Genomic DNA, 17,992 nt, shown 5'->3' with positions numbered 1-17,992 from the left:
TGCTTTTGAAGAGGGCACTCGCCCTTATTATAGACATTTTGCCTGTTAACAATTCTTTTCATTCAGATTTAGCATTTCAGTGGAATTTCAACACAAACTGAGACGGATTCTGGATTCCTTGGACAGGTGAGTGAAGTTTTTCATTAAAGATGAGATGGTTTCAAGCACCAGATCTGCAGCTGTCTTTCTACAGTACTTCCCTGGACAAACACTGTTAAGTCAAACACAATGCTGTCACATCACAAATATTACATCACAAATCAAATGCATGAGATTCTAAGCGGTGTTTTTAGGATGTGGCTGCTACATGCATTACCCTGTATAATTTAAAGCATCTTAAAATATAACTCTTTATTATTCTTATTTTTCCTAGATAAAATCAGTTAGACTGTGGACATGTGATTTCATGATGGAAACATTTCTGCTCTTGCACTTTAGGTCTGACCTGCACATCCACCCCATTCTAGGGTGTCCCACGTTATTGCATCAGAAATCGCATTCAAGATCTGTTTAAAAAGGAAAGTCAATGTCATCTCCATCTATCAAAGAAAAAAATAGTCCATCTCTCCAACAAAGAGATGAAGGGAAAAGTGACCTAGAGCAGACTGATGATATCATGGATGATTTTGCAAGTTCATACTACACTGCTCTTTGTTCTCTGAGTGAGTACAGTGATGCTTCAGAGGACAGAACACAATCGCTCCCTACAGAGCATCCTACTGAAGGTGGCTCATTTGAGGTCTTGGATTGTGCTACCTCTATGGAAGGCATAACAAGATCGTTTATCAAAGCCACCACGCTACCACAGGACTACAAAAGACAAGAGAAAAGTATAGAAGTGCTGCCTGAGGTGTCCCAATGCGAGTCAAAACCTCTGCTGACAGGTACAAATGTAGATTTGCATTCTGTAAATACAGCCTTTGGAAACCCCATACAAAATCAGGATACTTCAGGAGTCACCGAGACTGTTTTTCACACTAACATTAGAAGCGCTGAGGAGCACAGCTCTCCAGAACCCAGATCAACTTTAAACACTATTTTGATAACGCCTGAGAGAAATCAATACGGCAAAGGAAGGGAACAGGAGCATGGTGACACAGAGCCAAAAGAGTACCATGCGACACAAAAGCAAAGACCCAGAGAAGGTCTGAGTGCACCTGGGGCTGAATGCAGGCTTGAAAGAGAGGGACATGTTCTGGGTCATGTGGGAAATGAGGGGCAGGGGGAGGGTAGAGAGGTGAGTTGCAGAAAGGAGCAGGCTGAGCTGTCAGTCAGGTCTAGAAATAGAAAAGCGTCTGCAAACTGCATCTCAACACTCACAGCCAGCAAGCAGGAGTCAAGAATCCCGCCACACTGTTATTCAGAGTGTATCCCCGCAACCAGGCACCAACACCAGCTACAGAGTCTCGCAGATACCCGGAGTCTGGAAAAGCAGAGCCGGCAAGGCGTCTGGCAGTCCAGACCACTCTCCCGCACGCTGTGTAGCAGCTCCTGGCAACTCTGTCACTCTACAGACAATACCAGAGGATCAACCAGCATGGGAACAAAGCTTGCTGAGGCCAGTTGTAAGGTTGTTAACCTTGCCCAGGTAAGATCTTCCTGTTCTGAAACTGACTACAGGCATGTTTTCAGTTCAAACTGTAGGCCCTCAAGTCAGGTTTCTACTGGCGGAAACGACAACATTTGGACGGAAAATGTTCTTTCTTTCAAAATGCAGATGCATTCAAAGACTCAAAACACATCTGTTTGCTCAGAGTCCAGCAGCTTTGAGTGTGTTGATGTGGCGTTGGAAACCACAGATGAAGTAAAGCGAGGCTTAAAGACCGTTCCCAAAAGACAAATCCAGCTGAAGAGACGGGACACAGCAGAGTCGCACGTCAGAGAGAACAACAATCAACCCCTTCAGTTTCCAAACACAACTGTGCGTGCTCGAGACATATTTCAGCGTCAGCATAGCACCCCGGCAGCATTTAACCAGGAGTCCCACGTGGCTGATCTAAAGTCAGTACAGGCCGAACGAAAGAAAAAGCTTCAGAAGTCATTTTCCCTGGATGAAACGTCCAGCAAAACACAAATGGCTTCCTGCATCATAACAAGTGTCCTATCAAAAAAGATGCAACATGAAGAAAGTCTTCGCACCTTGGATGTGTCTGATAAAGCTTTTGCATCCACCAAAGTGAACAATAGGACTACTACGACTGATGAGTGCCTGTATTTGTCTGGCAAGGATGTATATAATGAACCTACCAAACTAACTCAAAGTGCTACACTTAAGTGGGAGGCCCAAACAGAGTGCAGCTCTGTTCAAAAGCATTGCAGTGTTAATTCTAAAACACAACCTAAACTGATAAGCAAACATGGGTTAAATTCTCTTTTAAGTGGAACTGGCAGGTCTGAAGTTCAAGGTAGTGGTACTGAAATAGACCCTTCAGAGAATGAGAAAGCAGAGAAGCTAAGCCTAAGAGAGGAGGCGTTGCGACGGCCTAACCTGAGCCCTGGAGTGAAGCTATCCTGTGACTCAGCAAAGAGTAGAGCGTGGAACTGGAGTGCAGCATCAAATGTAGCACTCAGCACACCGGCCTCTGTGAAAACCACACCTGAAGAATGCCATACAGAGCAGCGAATACATAAACAACACAATATGACCCTAACCAATGTGCTGGAAAAGCAGGAGCAACAGGCTGGCAGCATGGAAAGTACACTCAGTCCTACTAATATCGCATGCCTAATCTCTGATATGGAAGCAAATGCAGTGGATAATACAATCCCCCGAGTTGATGAGGGTGGGGTTGGGAAGAAACAAGAGAGTGACAGAGAGGACCTCAGGTCACCAGGACAGTTTGGAAGCCTAGGTGTGCAAGGCCAAGGCAAATTGAAAGCCCCTGTGCATGTGGTAAGAGACATGAGGAGCCTGGTGAAAAACACTTACAATATGCCCTTTAAGGGCCCAGGGGAAATAACAAATGGGCTAGATGGAAGTGCTCCTTCGTTTCAGTCATCAATACACACTCTAAGCAGCAACAAGAGTGAAGGAAAGGGAAAAGGATACAAACCAGATGAAAAACCCCTGGTGCGGAAAGTCACTCCTCCTCTTCCAGTGGACAGAAGGAGAGATCACTCTGCACCGAGAGGATGCTCAACGAAGGCTCATGTGGAATCAAATGACAAATGTCATACAATTGGATTTACAAAGGTCGGCCAAGTTGGTGTAACCAAGGCAAACAGTTGTGCCTCGTCAAAACCCTCAGAGACACAGGACAGACAAGTTTGCATGAGTAAACCTGATGTTCTAGTCAGTGATGCAATCTTGAAACCAACAAACAGGACAGACCTGGCACTGCAAACTTCTACTGAAGAGCCTACAAAAAGAGACTTGGACAAAGATCAACCTCTCCCAGTAGCACTGCAATATAGTTCGCCCACAGCAAGTTCTGAGCAACAGGACCATGGCAGGATAATCACTGATGGCCTTCCTCCCAGTTCAGTGGGCCCTCTGTCTGCTTGCGTCCTAACAGTTGCTTCAGTTCCCTCATATTATTACAAACCCAGTCCGCTGGGTTACCAAACAATCTCTCCTCACATCGGAGCCGTTCATGGCTACGTTCAAGGGCCTGTTTTGTTTCAGACACCACCTTATAACCAGCCTCCTGCATCGAACAGTCATACCCCTCTACTGAGATCCCTCTCGGAGGATGGAAAAGTGCTAATCCAGCCAACAGATGGTTCAACCAGTCAAGCTCAGAACAAAGAAGCGGGGCTAAAAATACCTTCTCCAGAAAGCCAACCCAACACAATCTTTGTTGCTCCCATGAGTGGAGAGGCTAGGCTAGGGGGTGCAGGTGTGCTGTATCCAGAAGTAGGAGGAAGTCTAGCAGCTGGACAAAACCCTCGCCAACTGTTGCTGGACCCAGAAACTGGACGGTATTTCTATGTAGACATGCCTCAGATGCCACAGCGCAAGATGCTGTTTGATCCAGAAACTTGCCAATATGTTGAGGTCCTACTGCAACAGCAGACCCTTCCCAGTGCTGTTTTACCCACACCTTGTGCTATTCCCTTTGCCTCTCTTCATATCCCACCCATGTACACCCAACAGTGCCTGCCTTATATGCAGTCACATCCTCAGGTGTACCAACCACCAGGACAATGAAATCTGATGGGACTTTATAGACTGTAAAAGATGTCATGCCAAAGGATCATATGACCCAGTGCTTATTTACTGCTGGATGAAGAGCAAATGATTGAGTGAAACATGTTGACCATCTGCTGCCCAGGTCTCAAGGCATCTAAGCTGAAAGCATATTCTGTTAACATCGCACTCAACACTCCTTACTTCGTAAAGGCTACCTCTGGACTTGGCAACTGAGCTGGGTGAGACTGATTATATCTGTTGAAATGTTGTAAGATGCATATGCATTCACACATTCAGGCTAAATAAACAGAGCAGGGGGTTTAAAGGGTAGAAGGGCTCCGGTCATCTCTGGTATTGGCAATTGAGACTCACCAAGGGACCTAAGTGTCCTGAGCTTGTTTAGCAAGTATGACAAAGGTCACTATTTTTATATTTACTAAATTGTAGTTAGAGTAAAACCATGGCTCAGTTTCATGTAAACTATGGCTTACTTAAAGGGATAGTTCACCAAAAAATTAAAAATATGTCATTTTGTTATCATTTGTCTAGAAAGAAGTGTGTGTAAATGATGACAGTATTTAATTCTGACAACACTTTTTGTAAATGTATATAAACAGCATATTTGTGTCTCAAATGACTATACAATTTTGATGTGAACTGCTTTTAAACTAAATTTCCCCAAGAAATTTTGTCCATTCTGCTACTTTATAAGAGCCATTTGCTTCAAATCACTGAGCCGTTATCTGAGATTTAGGCTGTATTATTGATACAAGTAATATAAGGCTGTCAAACAATTAATCGCATCCAAAATAAAAGTTTCTATTTACATAATATATGTGGGTGCGCTGTGTATAATTATATATATACACATACACACACATGCATGTATATTTAAGAAAATTTTTTTATTTATATATAAAATATTTATATTTATATATAATATAAATTATATATAAATCTATATACAGTATATATATGAAAATATTTCTTAAATATATACAAGCATGTGTGTATTTATATATAAAATAATTATATAAATACAAAGTGCACCCACATATATTATGTAAACACAAACTTATATTTTGGATGCAATTAATCGCAATTAATTGTTTGACAGCCCTAATTATTACCCTTATTGAACCTAATAAAGTGTTACAAATAAATCCAAATTGACATGAGAAAGACAAAAATATTTTAGACAGACAGAAAGATATATTTTAAGTTATATTTTAATACAAAATAACTTAAGGACCTCTTTGTGAAAACCGAAACTCCAAATGATAATTTGTCTCATGGCTCTTATAGAATACATACGTAATACACTCTTAGTATTTATAAACATTATTAGTTACAATAACATGTATATACATAATGATTTGTGTGTATTTTAAACACCACTTTCTGAAGCTAAAGATTTCTGAGCATATTGTGTTTAATGTAAATCACTTGCGTATTTTGTACACAATCAAGATGTAATAATAAAAAAAAACCTGACCTTCATTTTCATTTGAAGTAATTTCAGTAAAAGATCATATTCTTTATAATGAACTCAAATTTCACATTTGGTTGGATGTCAGACGAACAAATCCCCTTTGTCCAAGTTTTCCAATAAATATATGGACCCATTTTTTAATAGAACATTTTTCTTATTTGTTTGTGATGCAAAATGAAACAAATAAAAATTTTGTGTGATAGCAGAACTGGTGCTTAGTTGTTAAAAGGAACAAACAAACAAACAAAAAAAAAAATCGGGCTAAATTTTGGTGCAGACCGTTTCATCTGGAGCATCAGTCACACCTTTGTTTATTTTTATGTCGTCCTCCTCATATTTGTGGCGTGATGACTTAAAGCCCTGGAAAGTGGGACAGATTGGCAGGTAACGCATGCAGCCCAGCTTCCGGACCAACCCCATCCCAATTGGAAAGTTATAAGTGTTCGTTGTCACCGCTCCTGCTCCCGAAGAACTCTCAGCCGCCCATTCTACCAGTCCTCGCTCTTTTCTGGTGCCTGCACACAATGTAAACACGGTGAACGTAGAACAGCTTGCATTACTGCCACTGCCATTGTTGTCTATTTATCTAAGAATTTGTATATTCTGAGTCACTCTGTCGGATGGATACCTGGGATTGTGTTATCAAGTGCAAATGCTAGAAACCCCCCTACAAACATCTCTGTTGTCAGGAGCACTGTGATGATTTGGTCCAGCTCGTCCACACCTGTTAAAATCAATCAAAAGAATGTGTATTCACAGTTAGGGATGTCCCGATACCACTTTTTCACTTCCGATACCGATACCGATGCCGCACCTTTGGCTTTTGCCGATACCGATATTAGTCCGATATTTTTTTTTTTCGTGGTCCGACGTGCCGTATACGGCCCACAGGGTGGTTTATAGGTTTAACTTTGTGAAAGACAAAACAAAACAAACACAAAAGTAAACATAATACATATCTTTGGAAAGCTGAGAAACTCGTGATTCGAACGACGTAAACCATTTTAAGATACAATCAACACAGCGGGCACAATCTGTCTCTTTGTCAGACCACCAACAGCCAAAACAAACCAACACAAACTGGAAGAAACTCACCAATTAGCCATCTGTTAGTCCACATTCCAACAAAAATGGTTTGGTTTCACTGTAAAGCGTCCATACAATCCAATTTGAAGAAGTTTTTAGTCCAAAACAATTGTATATATGAATAAACATCCATGGAATGTAAATAGTAGCATTTCGCGTTAGCCGACACCGCTATCACAACTTTGACGCACTAATGCACTAATGCTACGTTCACTTCTACGGTCAGGCGCGAATGATTTCAATGTTAAGTCAATGCAAGAAAAATTCCTGCGGCGCGAATGAGGCGCGGAGCGCGGCGCGGAAGACGCGAATACGCCTCATTCGCGCGTCAAGTTGGCGCGAATGGCGCGAATTGAGCGTTGTGCATTCACGCGTTTGACGCGAATTCGCGTCTGCCGCCCGAGTTGAAAAATCTGAACTTTGGCGTGAATTCGCGCCGCGTTAACCAATCAGGAGCCTAGCTGCTTGCTCACGTGGTGAAGTGTCTGGATGCTTCAATAAATTATTTTGTTAATATGACTAAATGCATGGTGGGATTATGCACAACAAAGCAAATGTTTCATCACTTAAAACATTATTTCTATATGGAGACATGTTCATTTTGAATTGAATGTTATTCATTCCATATCTAGAAATAGTATTATGTTGTAAAGACAATCAACATATGTGCATAAATTCGTGTCTGGACGTGTGAGAGAGAAAAAAATCACAGGACAGGTTAATAACTTTTGAAGGCTGGCTCTATTTATTATCAAAACAAAAATAAATGACAGCTAGATTAGATGGATGAGGGGCCGGGCGAGGGTGATCCTCGCTCAGATGCGGGACAACAGGTCATCAAACTGGGCGCGTGACAGGCGAAAGTACCGCTGACAGCGGCCGTCATCCAGCGCAGCTCCTGGAGCGAGCAAATGGTGAAACTCGCCAAACGGTTCGGCTCCGAAGGGTCCGGTGGACACAAATATACGGCGACGATGATCCCCACGCCGCTGTTCTGCTATCCAGAGTAGAGCGGTAACTCTCTTGATGAATGCTCGGTCGACATAAAAACAATGACCGCCAACGGATTTTGATTCTGACGCGCGTCACGCGCGTAAATTTCGCTTCAAACTTTACGCGCGCCAGTTTCGCTCTTGACACGCGAATTAACACTAGTGGTCAAGCGTCTAGACGCGTCAGGCGCGAATTTGACGCGCGATTCGAGTCCGGTGTGAACGTAGCACAACACTATGATCCGTCTAACTTCAGTTGAAACGTAAACATTGGAGAAAAAAGAATGTCAAAATGGCCGCTGACCCATGAACTATTGATTGACAGGTCATTTTAGCCAATCGGCGAGTGTTAGGGGTGTCTTCTAAACTCCAACAGCCAACGAGCGTGCCTGGTGAAGATCGGTACCTACCTCTCTTTGAATGACAGTTTATCTATCCAGTTGCAATAGAGAATGAAATGACGCTATTTTCTGATAGCTAATGAATTTCTGAAAAGACTGAAATGCAGCTTTTGTGGGTGGAATCATTACATTAGAATCCGTGCGCAAAGCGAGAGTGCGCGCGTGTGCGTAAACACAACAATCATCACGTGACAGGCTGCGCCGCTAAACTGGATATCGCTCATATTTTTTTCTCCCCTCCGATCTCCGATCTAGCGTTCTGGGCCGGTATCGGCGCGATACCGATGCCGTGGATCGGATCGGGACATCCCTATTCACAGTAATATTTGACAACATCCACAGCTTTCTTGCTGCAAAAGAAAATATATCAGAAAACAGCATCAGACATAATGAACCTGTTTTAATGCTGCCGGGATGAGTGTCCAGATAATTAGGCAACATGAGGCCGAAAAACATGGAGAAACCCAGAACAAAAAGATTTCTGGAGGAGTTCAGATCCACATTCTGAAGGTTTGACAGTCCAACGGCTGTAATCATACCTGTGTACAAACCAAAACAGAAAACAAGTTAGGCCACTACCGTTCCAAATTGTGGGGTTGTAAGATTTATAAAAAAAAGTTTATGTTTTTGAAAAAAGTCAGGCTCACCAATGCTGCATTTATTTTATCAAAATAGTGAAATATTTTATCAAAATAGTGAAAAAGCAACAACATTGAAAACATTTTTTACCACGACCATCATTTTCTCATTTTAAAACTAAATCTCTTAGATCACTTCCGGCGCTTGTGCAAACCGACGCCTCCGCGCCCTCAGATCACTTGGACGTGGCTGTGGTTACATGAGGTAAAAACGATGTAAATACGGTTCGTTTTCTCACACAAACCGCTCATTTCGTGTCTTAGGCCATCAATGTGTACTTACATTTACGAGTCATTAATTCATGTTTAATCTGGACTTCTCTGTGCACGCTCTTTGAGGTGGTGACCATAGACCTCCATTATATGACTGACAAACAAGAACGGTTTGACCTAAAAATATCAAAATTGAAAGTATTGCGGAAACAAAGACACCAACATGTTGGATGCCCTTGAGGTAAGCTAAAACATATCATAAATTAATTTCAAAGTGAACTATCCCTTTAACGGACCAGCGTAAACGACAGCCATTGTCCACCACAAGTCTTTGTACACATGAAGTGTGCCATTTGGGACAGGCCCTTACTAGGGAGTTTCTGAGCTCAATACTGACACCCTGTGGACAAAGCTGGGACAAAACATCTGCAAATGCAAATAGGCTCCAATTACCAAACAAGGTGCAGAACATCCCTCCAAGGACAGGGTCAGGTAAGGAGGCAAACAGGGCGGTGAACTTCCCAATAGTTCCCAATAAAAACATTATGCCTGCTCCATACTGTATAACTCTCCTACTTCCCACCTGTAGGAGAAATCAAGACACAAGAAAAACCACGACTTGTCACTCAAAATGAATGATGACTCTGAAAACAGAGAAACTGGGGAGACAACAGGAAAGGAATGAATAGTGTGTCTGTAATACACCTGATATCAGCTTCACTCCCTGATCAGTTGTCACAAAAACTGCATTTACCCACTTCTGTCTTGCATTATCTCACCTTTGTAATGCCAAGCACCCCTATATTAGGACTTGAAGAGGTTGATCCATTTCCTGTTCCCAGCAGCCCCGCAATGATACAGCACACTCCTTCTGTAAAGATCCCCCTAGAAAAGAAATACAGCACAGAAACCATGAAACTAAATCCAATAAATATTGAAGGGGCCATATCTTGTTTAAAAAAAATATATATAATTAAATTTTTGCCCTTGATTTTTTTTTGTTTTTTTGTTTTTATGGAGGTATTTTTGTCTCAATCATCATTCCATCATAAAACTAAGCATTTAAGTATCATATTACGAAGACATATAATTAGATGTAGAGTGACAACTGATATGCATTTTATGTAAGTAGTCTGTTTAACAAAAGAATTTAAAGAACAGATCTTCAACTTTGCCGTATAAATATCAGCAACTGCACTAATTTGCGAATTTTTCCTCAGTTTGGGGCTCTGAATAAAATTGAAGCGGTTTCTTTTTCCTCAAGTGTCATTTACTGACCCTTAAGTTGTTCCAAACCTGTATGAATTTCTATCTTCAGCTGAACACAAAAGAAGATATTTTGAAGAATGTCGGTAACCAAACAGTTGATAGGACCCCATTTTTTTTTCCATACTATGTTATTCAATGGGGTCCATCAACTGTTGTTGTTTTTTGGGTGAACTATCGCTGTATATGAGCCATAAAAGCCTGATATAAAAAATATGATACTCAACAAAGATCACATGGTTCACTAAACTGTTCCATTAAAAAAAATATATATATACCATCATTATAAAAGCTATTATTTTATATATCAGGCTTTTCAGGGTTAACAAGCAGTTCTGAAATTTACAGCATGTTTTCACAGTCATTTAAAAAAGGAAAATCTGAATCGTCATGATATGACCTACTGCTTGCTGTTCTTACCTATTTATAGCGTGCACAGGAGGAGGTGGAGCTCCAGAGAGGCGGGCGCAGGCGTAATAATCCCCGATAGACTCAACAATACCAGCTAGAGTGGCACTAAACATGCCTAGCACTCCTGCTAACGTCACTCTCGGCAAACCCCACTGACCTGTGACACACACAAAATCAAGAAAATGATCTGATTTGGAAAGAGTTTGGCCATCGCTCCGCCAATATGATTCCCTTCTAATTGTTTTACTGTGGAGAAATAAAATGAAAGTCTTAGATTAGGTAAAAGTCATAGTGACATTTTCTGATAAACAAGCTTCTATAAATCATGGGTGTTACAGGAAGCAAGCAAAGTCCTTACATGGATAGGGGAAACGAAACCACGGTGCCCGGGTCATAATATCGCCCCGGGAGTCGGTGCGAGCCTTGTAGCCGTACTGATTTGGGTCATTCGGCAGCACATCCGTCAGGGTGAGAATATAGCAAACCAGCCATACCAACATGATCGCCATGATGATCTACTGGAATCAGGATAATCAGTTATGAAGGACAAAATGTTCAGAAGTGAGCATTTCAATCTGTAAATGTGTAGATAACTTGCGCCACATGGGGTAAATGTGAACTTTGTTCCAAGGCCAATCAGGAACTTTAATTAATTTTGATAATAAATACTCTGTGTATTTATTATAATTAGGGCTGTCAAATGATTTAAGTAGTTCACTTTTAAAAAAAAAACTTTTGCTGATAATTTACTCACACACGTCATCCAAGATGTCTACGTCTTTCTTTCTTCAGTCAAAAAGAAATTAAGGTTTTTGATGAAAAAAATTCAGGATTTTCTCCATATAATGGACTTCAATGGGAACCAAACGGTTCAAGGTCCAAATGAGAGTTTCAGTGCAGCTTCAAAGAGCTTTAAATGACACCAGACGATGAATAAGGGTCTTAGCTAGGACCCTTCGAGTCATGACTCGAAAAAAGATTTGTTCATTTCGATGAACGAGTTTGAACAGGAGAGTCGTGACGTTCATCACAGAACAGAGCAAGGCGAGCATTTGAGCTTATAAAACTTAAACTTTTTTATCTATTTTTAAATGAGCGATCGTTTCGCTAGATAAGACCCTTATTCATTGTCTGGTGTCGTTTAAAGCTGCACTGTAACTCAACATTTGGACCTTGAACCGTTTGGTTCCCATTGAAGTCCATTATATGGAGAAAATCCTGGAACGTTTTCATCAAAAACCTTAATTTCTTTTCAACTGAAGAAAGAAAGACATGGACATCTTGGACGACATCAACTTGTAAATTATCAGTTTAAAGGTAAACTACACCTTTAATCGTATCCAAAATAAAAGTTTGTGTTTACATAATATATGTGGGTGCACTGTGTATAATTATTTTACTGTGCTTTAATATTTAAGAAATATGTTTATGTGTATACTGTATATAGATTTATATATAATTTATATATATATATAATTTTTCTTAAATATACATGTATGTGTGTGTATTTATATATATATATACTGTATATATATATTAATAGTGATTAATAACAATTAATAGCGATTAATCATTTGACAGCCCTATTATCATTTGACAGAATATTATCAAAAGGCAAAAATGCATGATGATGATGTAGTGGATGTAGCTGGGGGTTCGTACGGGAAACATCTTGAATATTTGCACATGTGTGACGTGACAGCCTTTTTCTCTGGAATAACTGGGGAAAGGACAAGCCCAGTTCCTCAAATACTGAGCAAACAAAACAATAAGGAAGATGCACCTGAAACAACAAAACACACAGATGTATTCAAATGGTAAATGGACTGCATTTATATAGCGCTTTCAACACACCCATGTCCACCAAAGCTCAAGAACTCACAGCAGAGACAGGCCCCAGTGGCTGCCAGCGCGGTCTCCTGCCGTCTGGAAGACAGACAGGCCGATAAGGGACACTGTGGGGGTGACAGTCAGGGGCCCGATTGAGTTAAGCAGGATCCCAGGGATTCCAGCGAACCCTATGACCACCTCAATCAAGCTGGACACAATGATAGCGCCCTGAATCTACAGAGAATTGACACAAACACACAGGTCAGGACGCGGTACGTTAGCAAGGCAGTGATAACTGGTTCAATCTTTAGACATTAGTCACGCACCTCTTGCATTCGTGGGTGCCAAATATGAGACGTGTTGAGAGGAATAGACCAATTTCCGTAAATCTCCTCTGTGAAACCCAAAACCATGGTTAAGCATTAACTTCCACAATGTGGAATGTAAACATATTCTCAATAGACAATGGACTGATTTACACACATTGCACAACTTTGCAGTTTTTGTATGTAAACTTGATTCTTGTTCAACTTTTAAAAACGTTTCACATTCAATTGTTGGTTGTTGGGGTTGGTAAGAAGTCCCTTATGTTCACCAAGGCTGCATTCATTGATCAAAAACAGTATAATTATTAAATAATCTATGAAATATCTATTTGAAAATATTTTATTAATTTCTGTGATGGCAAAGCTGAATTTTCAGCATCCTTACGCCAGTCTTCAGTGTCACATCATCCTTCAGAAATCATTATAATATGCTGATTTGCTGCTCAAGAATTATTATTGAAAGGTAATGTCTATGCACATGCATCAGGCAGACGACATCTTACACAGTGGGGTTTTAAGATGGCATTTTAATAAAAATAGTTAAACTACCTTTTAAAAACATCTCAAAACCAGTTGATTGTGCTTGGTCTTGCTGTTTTGGTGGTTTAGGGAGTTTATCATCCCAAATAAACACTTGAAAAACAATTGTTGCATCCCAATTCAGAGGCTGCATCCTATTAAGTTTCAACATACTCAAATATGTAAAGATAAAAACAACTTTAAAGCGGTTCACATGTCGACTTATATCTTACTAAGATACAATTACATATAGTTTATACTCTTTATTACATACAGAAATGCACCATAGTGAACATATTTAAAAGTTTGTAAACCCTGTTTTGTTTTCACACTTTCAAAAAAGTCATTTATCAACGCTCAGTCCCACCTTCGAGTCCTCGAAGGATGCAGCCTCTGAATTGGGACACAACCAATGTTTCAGTAACCACAAGTCATCTATAACAGCATAGGTATGACATCAAAACAAAAGTCTAATTCGCTGCTAGTTTCTTGGAGATTTTCCTATGGGAAATTTGTGAAACTATGATATATATATATTTATATATAAACTCATAGTTTATATATATATATATATAATCTCATAGTATGTATATATATATATATATATATATATACTATTTTTTGTCAATTTATGAGTAAAATAAAGCCTATGTACTGTAAACACAGCTTGACAATACTTTGACGTCTTGTTCTACAACGTAAACTGCACACACTCATGCCCCAAACGGTCTTATCTAGTTACTTATTAAAAACATTTACGCTTTAAAAAACAAAAAATTCAAAATCTGCATTGGGTGTGTGCAGTTTTCGTAGTAGAACAAGATTTCAAAGTATCGTCAAGTTAGATTTACCACAGGCTTTAGCTTTATTTTACACACAAAAACCCTATTGGAAAATCTTGATGAAACCAGCGGCGAATTAGTCTTTCTGGTTCATACCTCTTTATGGGAGATATTTCGTCTATTTAGTCTGCGTTTTAACCTACAGCCAAAAAGATGCTTGCAAAGTATATAAATGTTGACCTGAGGAGGTAACCAGACAAAGCGTCAGACAAAATATCAACAAAATAGAAAATTAAAGGGATAGTTCACCCAAAAATTAAAATGTTGTCATCATTTAATCACCCTCATGTTGTTCAAACCAGTATGAATTTATCTCTTTGTTGAACACAAAAGAAGCCATTTACTTCCATGGTATCTTTCCATATTCTCCCAACATTCTTTAAAATATCTTCTTGTGTGTTCATACAGGCTTGTAACAACATGAGGGTGAGTAAATGATGGCCGAATTTTCACTATCCGTTTAATATTTGGTTTGTGCAATTGTAATATGTCTGAAAGCTTCCCCCACTGATAGTGACTGTAAAAATGCACACAGTGTGTAACATTGTACCTTCAGGAGGACATTTCCATCTATCCAGCCTCAGAATTGCCTGGGCAGGAATGAGAAAGGCAAAAGCACTCGCCTGGAACAAAGGCAACCTGATCATGGTACAGAAACACATTAATACAGTGACAACTAATCACATATTTCTGTACTAAAGCACACAGGTGAACTCACCTGACACCAAACGTAGTTTGTATGAGCGTAGTGATCCCCACACAGGTGAAGATGGTGCCGACTAACTGGCTGACAGTGTACTGGTCCTTCCCCACACACATGGCTTCAGCCAGTAAGAATGGTACAGCAATCGTTCCACTGAAGCATGTCAGGTAGTGCTGGAGATGCACAGGCAGGACGTTTACAGAAGCAGGAGGGTTTATTATTGGGTGAGTCAGATTTGAAGAGAGTACGAGGATGTTAAAAGTGTACCTGCAGTCCCAGCAGTATGCACAGATACCAAGGCGGGACGTCCTCGATTCTGTAGATCATATCAAATCCCGCCACCTGATTCGGACCGCCATCAGACGTCTTGGCCAGGTCAGCAGGCATCTCATGTAGCTCTGTACCCTCTGCTGGAACAACTCCATCTGAAGGTGGGAGCTGATGGAGAACAAACATATGATTCATGTATGACAATAGTACTATATACTGTATACACACATATATATATAGACCTTATAGATTATATATATCAGTTTAGTATTTTATTAAAAGCCATTTTCACATGCCTGTATACAGCTATTTTAATTATATTTGTAAGACAATTAAAGCCAAACTTGATAAAATATGTATTTATATCAGTGCTGCATTGTTAACTAAAGTTAAAACAATAAAAAATAGTTAAAAACAAGAATAAAGGTCACACTTTGTTAACATTAGAATATCTACATTAGTTAACATGAACTAACAGTGAACAATATGTATACATTTTGAATATTTGTCAATACATTTGTAAGATCAAAGGTTTTATCTGTTAACATTAGTTATTGCACTGTGAATTAACATGAACATTTTTATTAAATAATAATAAATAATATTAGGGTAATAAATGCTGTAAAACATATATTGCTCACTGTGTTTATGTTAGTTAATTGGTTGACTCGTAATTTTTTAGAGACATAGTTAAAATAAAACATAAATATTATATGAAAAACTTAAAGTTAAATATAAGTTGAAGAACTAAAATTATTAAACCTAAAAATTTACTAAAAATAAATTAAAATGATGACTGAAAATATAAAAATAAAAGCTAAGTCAAAATATTAATAAGTGGTATATAAGTAACACATTGGCATATTGGTATCAGATATACCGTGTGTATATATCTATATCTAAAAATAATAGTTTGTAAAATAATAGTGTATATAATAATTAAGAAAAAGTGACACTGATAGCATTTTCAAAGAGGCCAAGTTAAAAGTTGGCAAGTTACTCTCTCTTATTTAACATTTATAAATCACTTAATATTTAATATTTAACTACAGATAATGTATCTAACTGCAAAAGACAGCAAACAGACCCCAATAAAGTCTATGATAGTGAATATGAGCGGCCTCCATTAACCAAATAATTAGTAGAATTCCCCACCAAAAGAACAAAATTCAATATTTCCAATATAATTCCGTTTTCTTTCTGCTTTTTAAGTGATAAGTTAGGCTGTAACACGTGGCATGTACTAGTTTGGCTCCATCCCAGTTTTTTGCAGGGTAGACATTGCATTGATACGCATGACAAGTTAACTGCTCAATTACGTGTTAAACCAGAGACAACATGGTGAAAAACAACAAATATCACGACTCATCATTAAGCAATAAGGCGCTATGAATAACAATGCAGGTGCTATTGGACACATTGTACCCATTCAGAAATATCGGTACTTGGGTAGAATCCAAGTACCATATAGGAGCCTGATAAAAATAAGAGGTGGCTTTTAGAGGGTTTTGCATTGAAGTTCTTCAGATAAATTATAGAATACCTCTAACATTTTTTTGCAAAACTGTTTTATAGTCAGCTTAAAAGTTGGTTTGAGAAAATAATTAGAAAAGTGATGGAAACACTGCAAAGAAACATAATATCTCTAGGAACGTGACTTATCCAATCAAATCAGTGGACCAGAACGGACTGTTCAATCTATCCATCACGCATTTAACTAACAAAAGCATAAAACTATGACATAAGAGTACTATTTATTCAGATTTATATAAAAAAGAAGAGCTTTTTACTCATTCAGATCATTCACTGACTCAAATTGCCCAAAAGCAAAAAACTTTGACCATAAAAATGTTAAATATTACCTACTCTTTTTTTACTCAAAATTTTTTAATAGTATCTTGCATTTGAGTGAATATTTTTTTAAATAATAATATGGCACAATTGTTTGCATCTCATATCTGAACATTTGTGCACATCATTTGGGCACATCATCTGAACATTTGCGCCTTCTTTTAAAGGCCAGGATTCAGATTTGAATTAGTTAGCACTCAATAATATTTTTTATTATTTATTTGTACATTTCATTATACTATTTATTCCTAAATTCTACTGTGATGTCATCACAAATCTTTATCTTCAACCAAAACATATTCCTTGACATAAACATCTGCAGTGTGACCCAAATCAGAGTTTTAATGCACCACAATGACACCATACTTGAAGGATATTTTACCTTAAGCTCCTCTGCAGGTTCTGACTGATTCATTGGCCCTTGGAGGACGTGCGGGTCTCTGTGCTGCTGTCTCCCAGAGGCCACGTGAGACCTGAGACCCGGCTGGCTGCAGAGCGCTGGTTTTATGGGAGTCGCGAGAGACAGAAGGGGACCAGATTACACAGGTTAATAATCTGCCCTTGGTCCTGGACTTTACTCCCCCCTGCCTGTGCTCATCAAAAGGCCGACAGTGTGAACACAACAGGAACTGTGTTCATGGATCAATGGGAAGTCTCCTTTGGATGTGAACCACAGGCAGAGCCCCACAAAAACACAACATGTGAGGTTATTCTTCAGGGCAAAGACTTTTGAACAGTTATGTAAATTCATTTTCTTCAAAAGAAGTGTGATCTATACTGGCAAGTGTAAATCTCAATAATAGAGTGGTTAAAGAAAACACAATGGTCTGGTAGATGGAGCTCAGTAGATAAAGCAGTACAAACCTTAGGTGCAAATCTTCCATTGTACTCTTGGACCCCCCTGTATTGCAGTAATGGACATGTGACATTAGTGGAGCTGTGATATTCACTTCTGCGGCCACTAGAGGGCACAACAGACCAACTGGGTGAACCTGAGGATCAGATTCTGTCGCCCTGTCT

The 17,992-nt window shown here is 39.2% G+C and overlaps 2 protein-coding genes across 3 annotated transcripts; one reads left to right on the top strand and one right to left on the bottom strand.

Moving 5' to 3' along the window:
• Nucleotides 1-447: 447 nt before the first annotated feature.
• Nucleotides 448-4,824, top strand: LOC120469755 (uncharacterized). The gene has a single exon (XM_089123831.1). The coding sequence runs from the start codon at nt 527-529 to the stop codon at nt 4,148-4,150; it is 3,624 nt and encodes a 1,207-aa protein (XP_088979957.1). The 5' UTR covers nt 448-526; the 3' UTR covers nt 4,151-4,824.
• Nucleotides 4,825-5,326: 502 nt separating this feature from the next.
• slc23a1 (solute carrier family 23 member 1) lies at nt 5,327-17,857 on the bottom strand. 2 transcript variants are annotated; one of them, XM_089123650.1, is made up of 15 exons: nt 17,837-17,857; nt 17,355-17,470; nt 15,119-15,289; nt 14,867-15,024; nt 14,699-14,787; nt 12,788-12,855; nt 12,514-12,695; nt 12,294-12,414; nt 10,990-11,146; nt 10,641-10,788; nt 9,734-9,839; nt 9,408-9,537; nt 8,499-8,642; nt 6,253-6,348; nt 5,327-6,139 (listed from the first exon to the last, which is right to left on the bottom strand). In XM_089123650.1, exons 2-15 carry the CDS (start codon nt 17,385-17,387, stop codon nt 5,886-5,888), a joined length of 1,857 nt encoding a protein of 618 aa, XP_088979776.1. In that variant the 5' UTR covers nt 17,388-17,470; nt 17,837-17,857; the 3' UTR covers nt 5,327-5,885. The 2 variants fall into 2 exon arrangements, with proteins under 2 accessions (XP_088979776.1, XP_088979777.1); XM_089123651.1 differs by lacking the exon at nt 17,837-17,857 and having other exon boundaries at nt 17,355-17,478.
• Between the last annotated feature and the right edge of the window lie 135 nt (nt 17,858-17,992).

The sequence above is a fragment of the Pimephales promelas genome, chromosome 19 (genome assembly GCF_988280905.1).
Source record: "Pimephales promelas chromosome 19, fPimPro1.hap1.1, whole genome shotgun sequence".
Taxonomy (NCBI): Eukaryota; Metazoa; Chordata; class Actinopteri; order Cypriniformes; family Leuciscidae; genus Pimephales; species Pimephales promelas.
This window is presented reverse-complemented; position numbering and strand designations above follow the sequence as displayed.

Excerpts from the sequence above, each read along its gene's own strand:
- LOC120469755 (XM_089123831.1), top strand. The coding sequence starts at position 527 with ATGTCATCTCCATCTATCAAAGAAAAAAATAGTCCATCTCTCCAACAA.
- slc23a1 (XM_089123650.1), bottom strand. The coding sequence starts at position 17,387 with ATGAATCAGTCAGAACCTGCAGAGGAGCTTAAG. Across the intron at positions 10,789-10,989 it reads GTTTCGTTTCCCCTATCCAT|GTCAGTGGGGTTTGCCGAGA; the intron begins GTAAGGACTTTG and ends TGTGTGTCACAG. Across the intron at positions 8,643-9,407 it reads GATGTTCTGCACCTTGTTTG|GTATGATTACAGCCGTTGGA; the intron begins GTAATTGGAGCC and ends GTTTGTACACAG.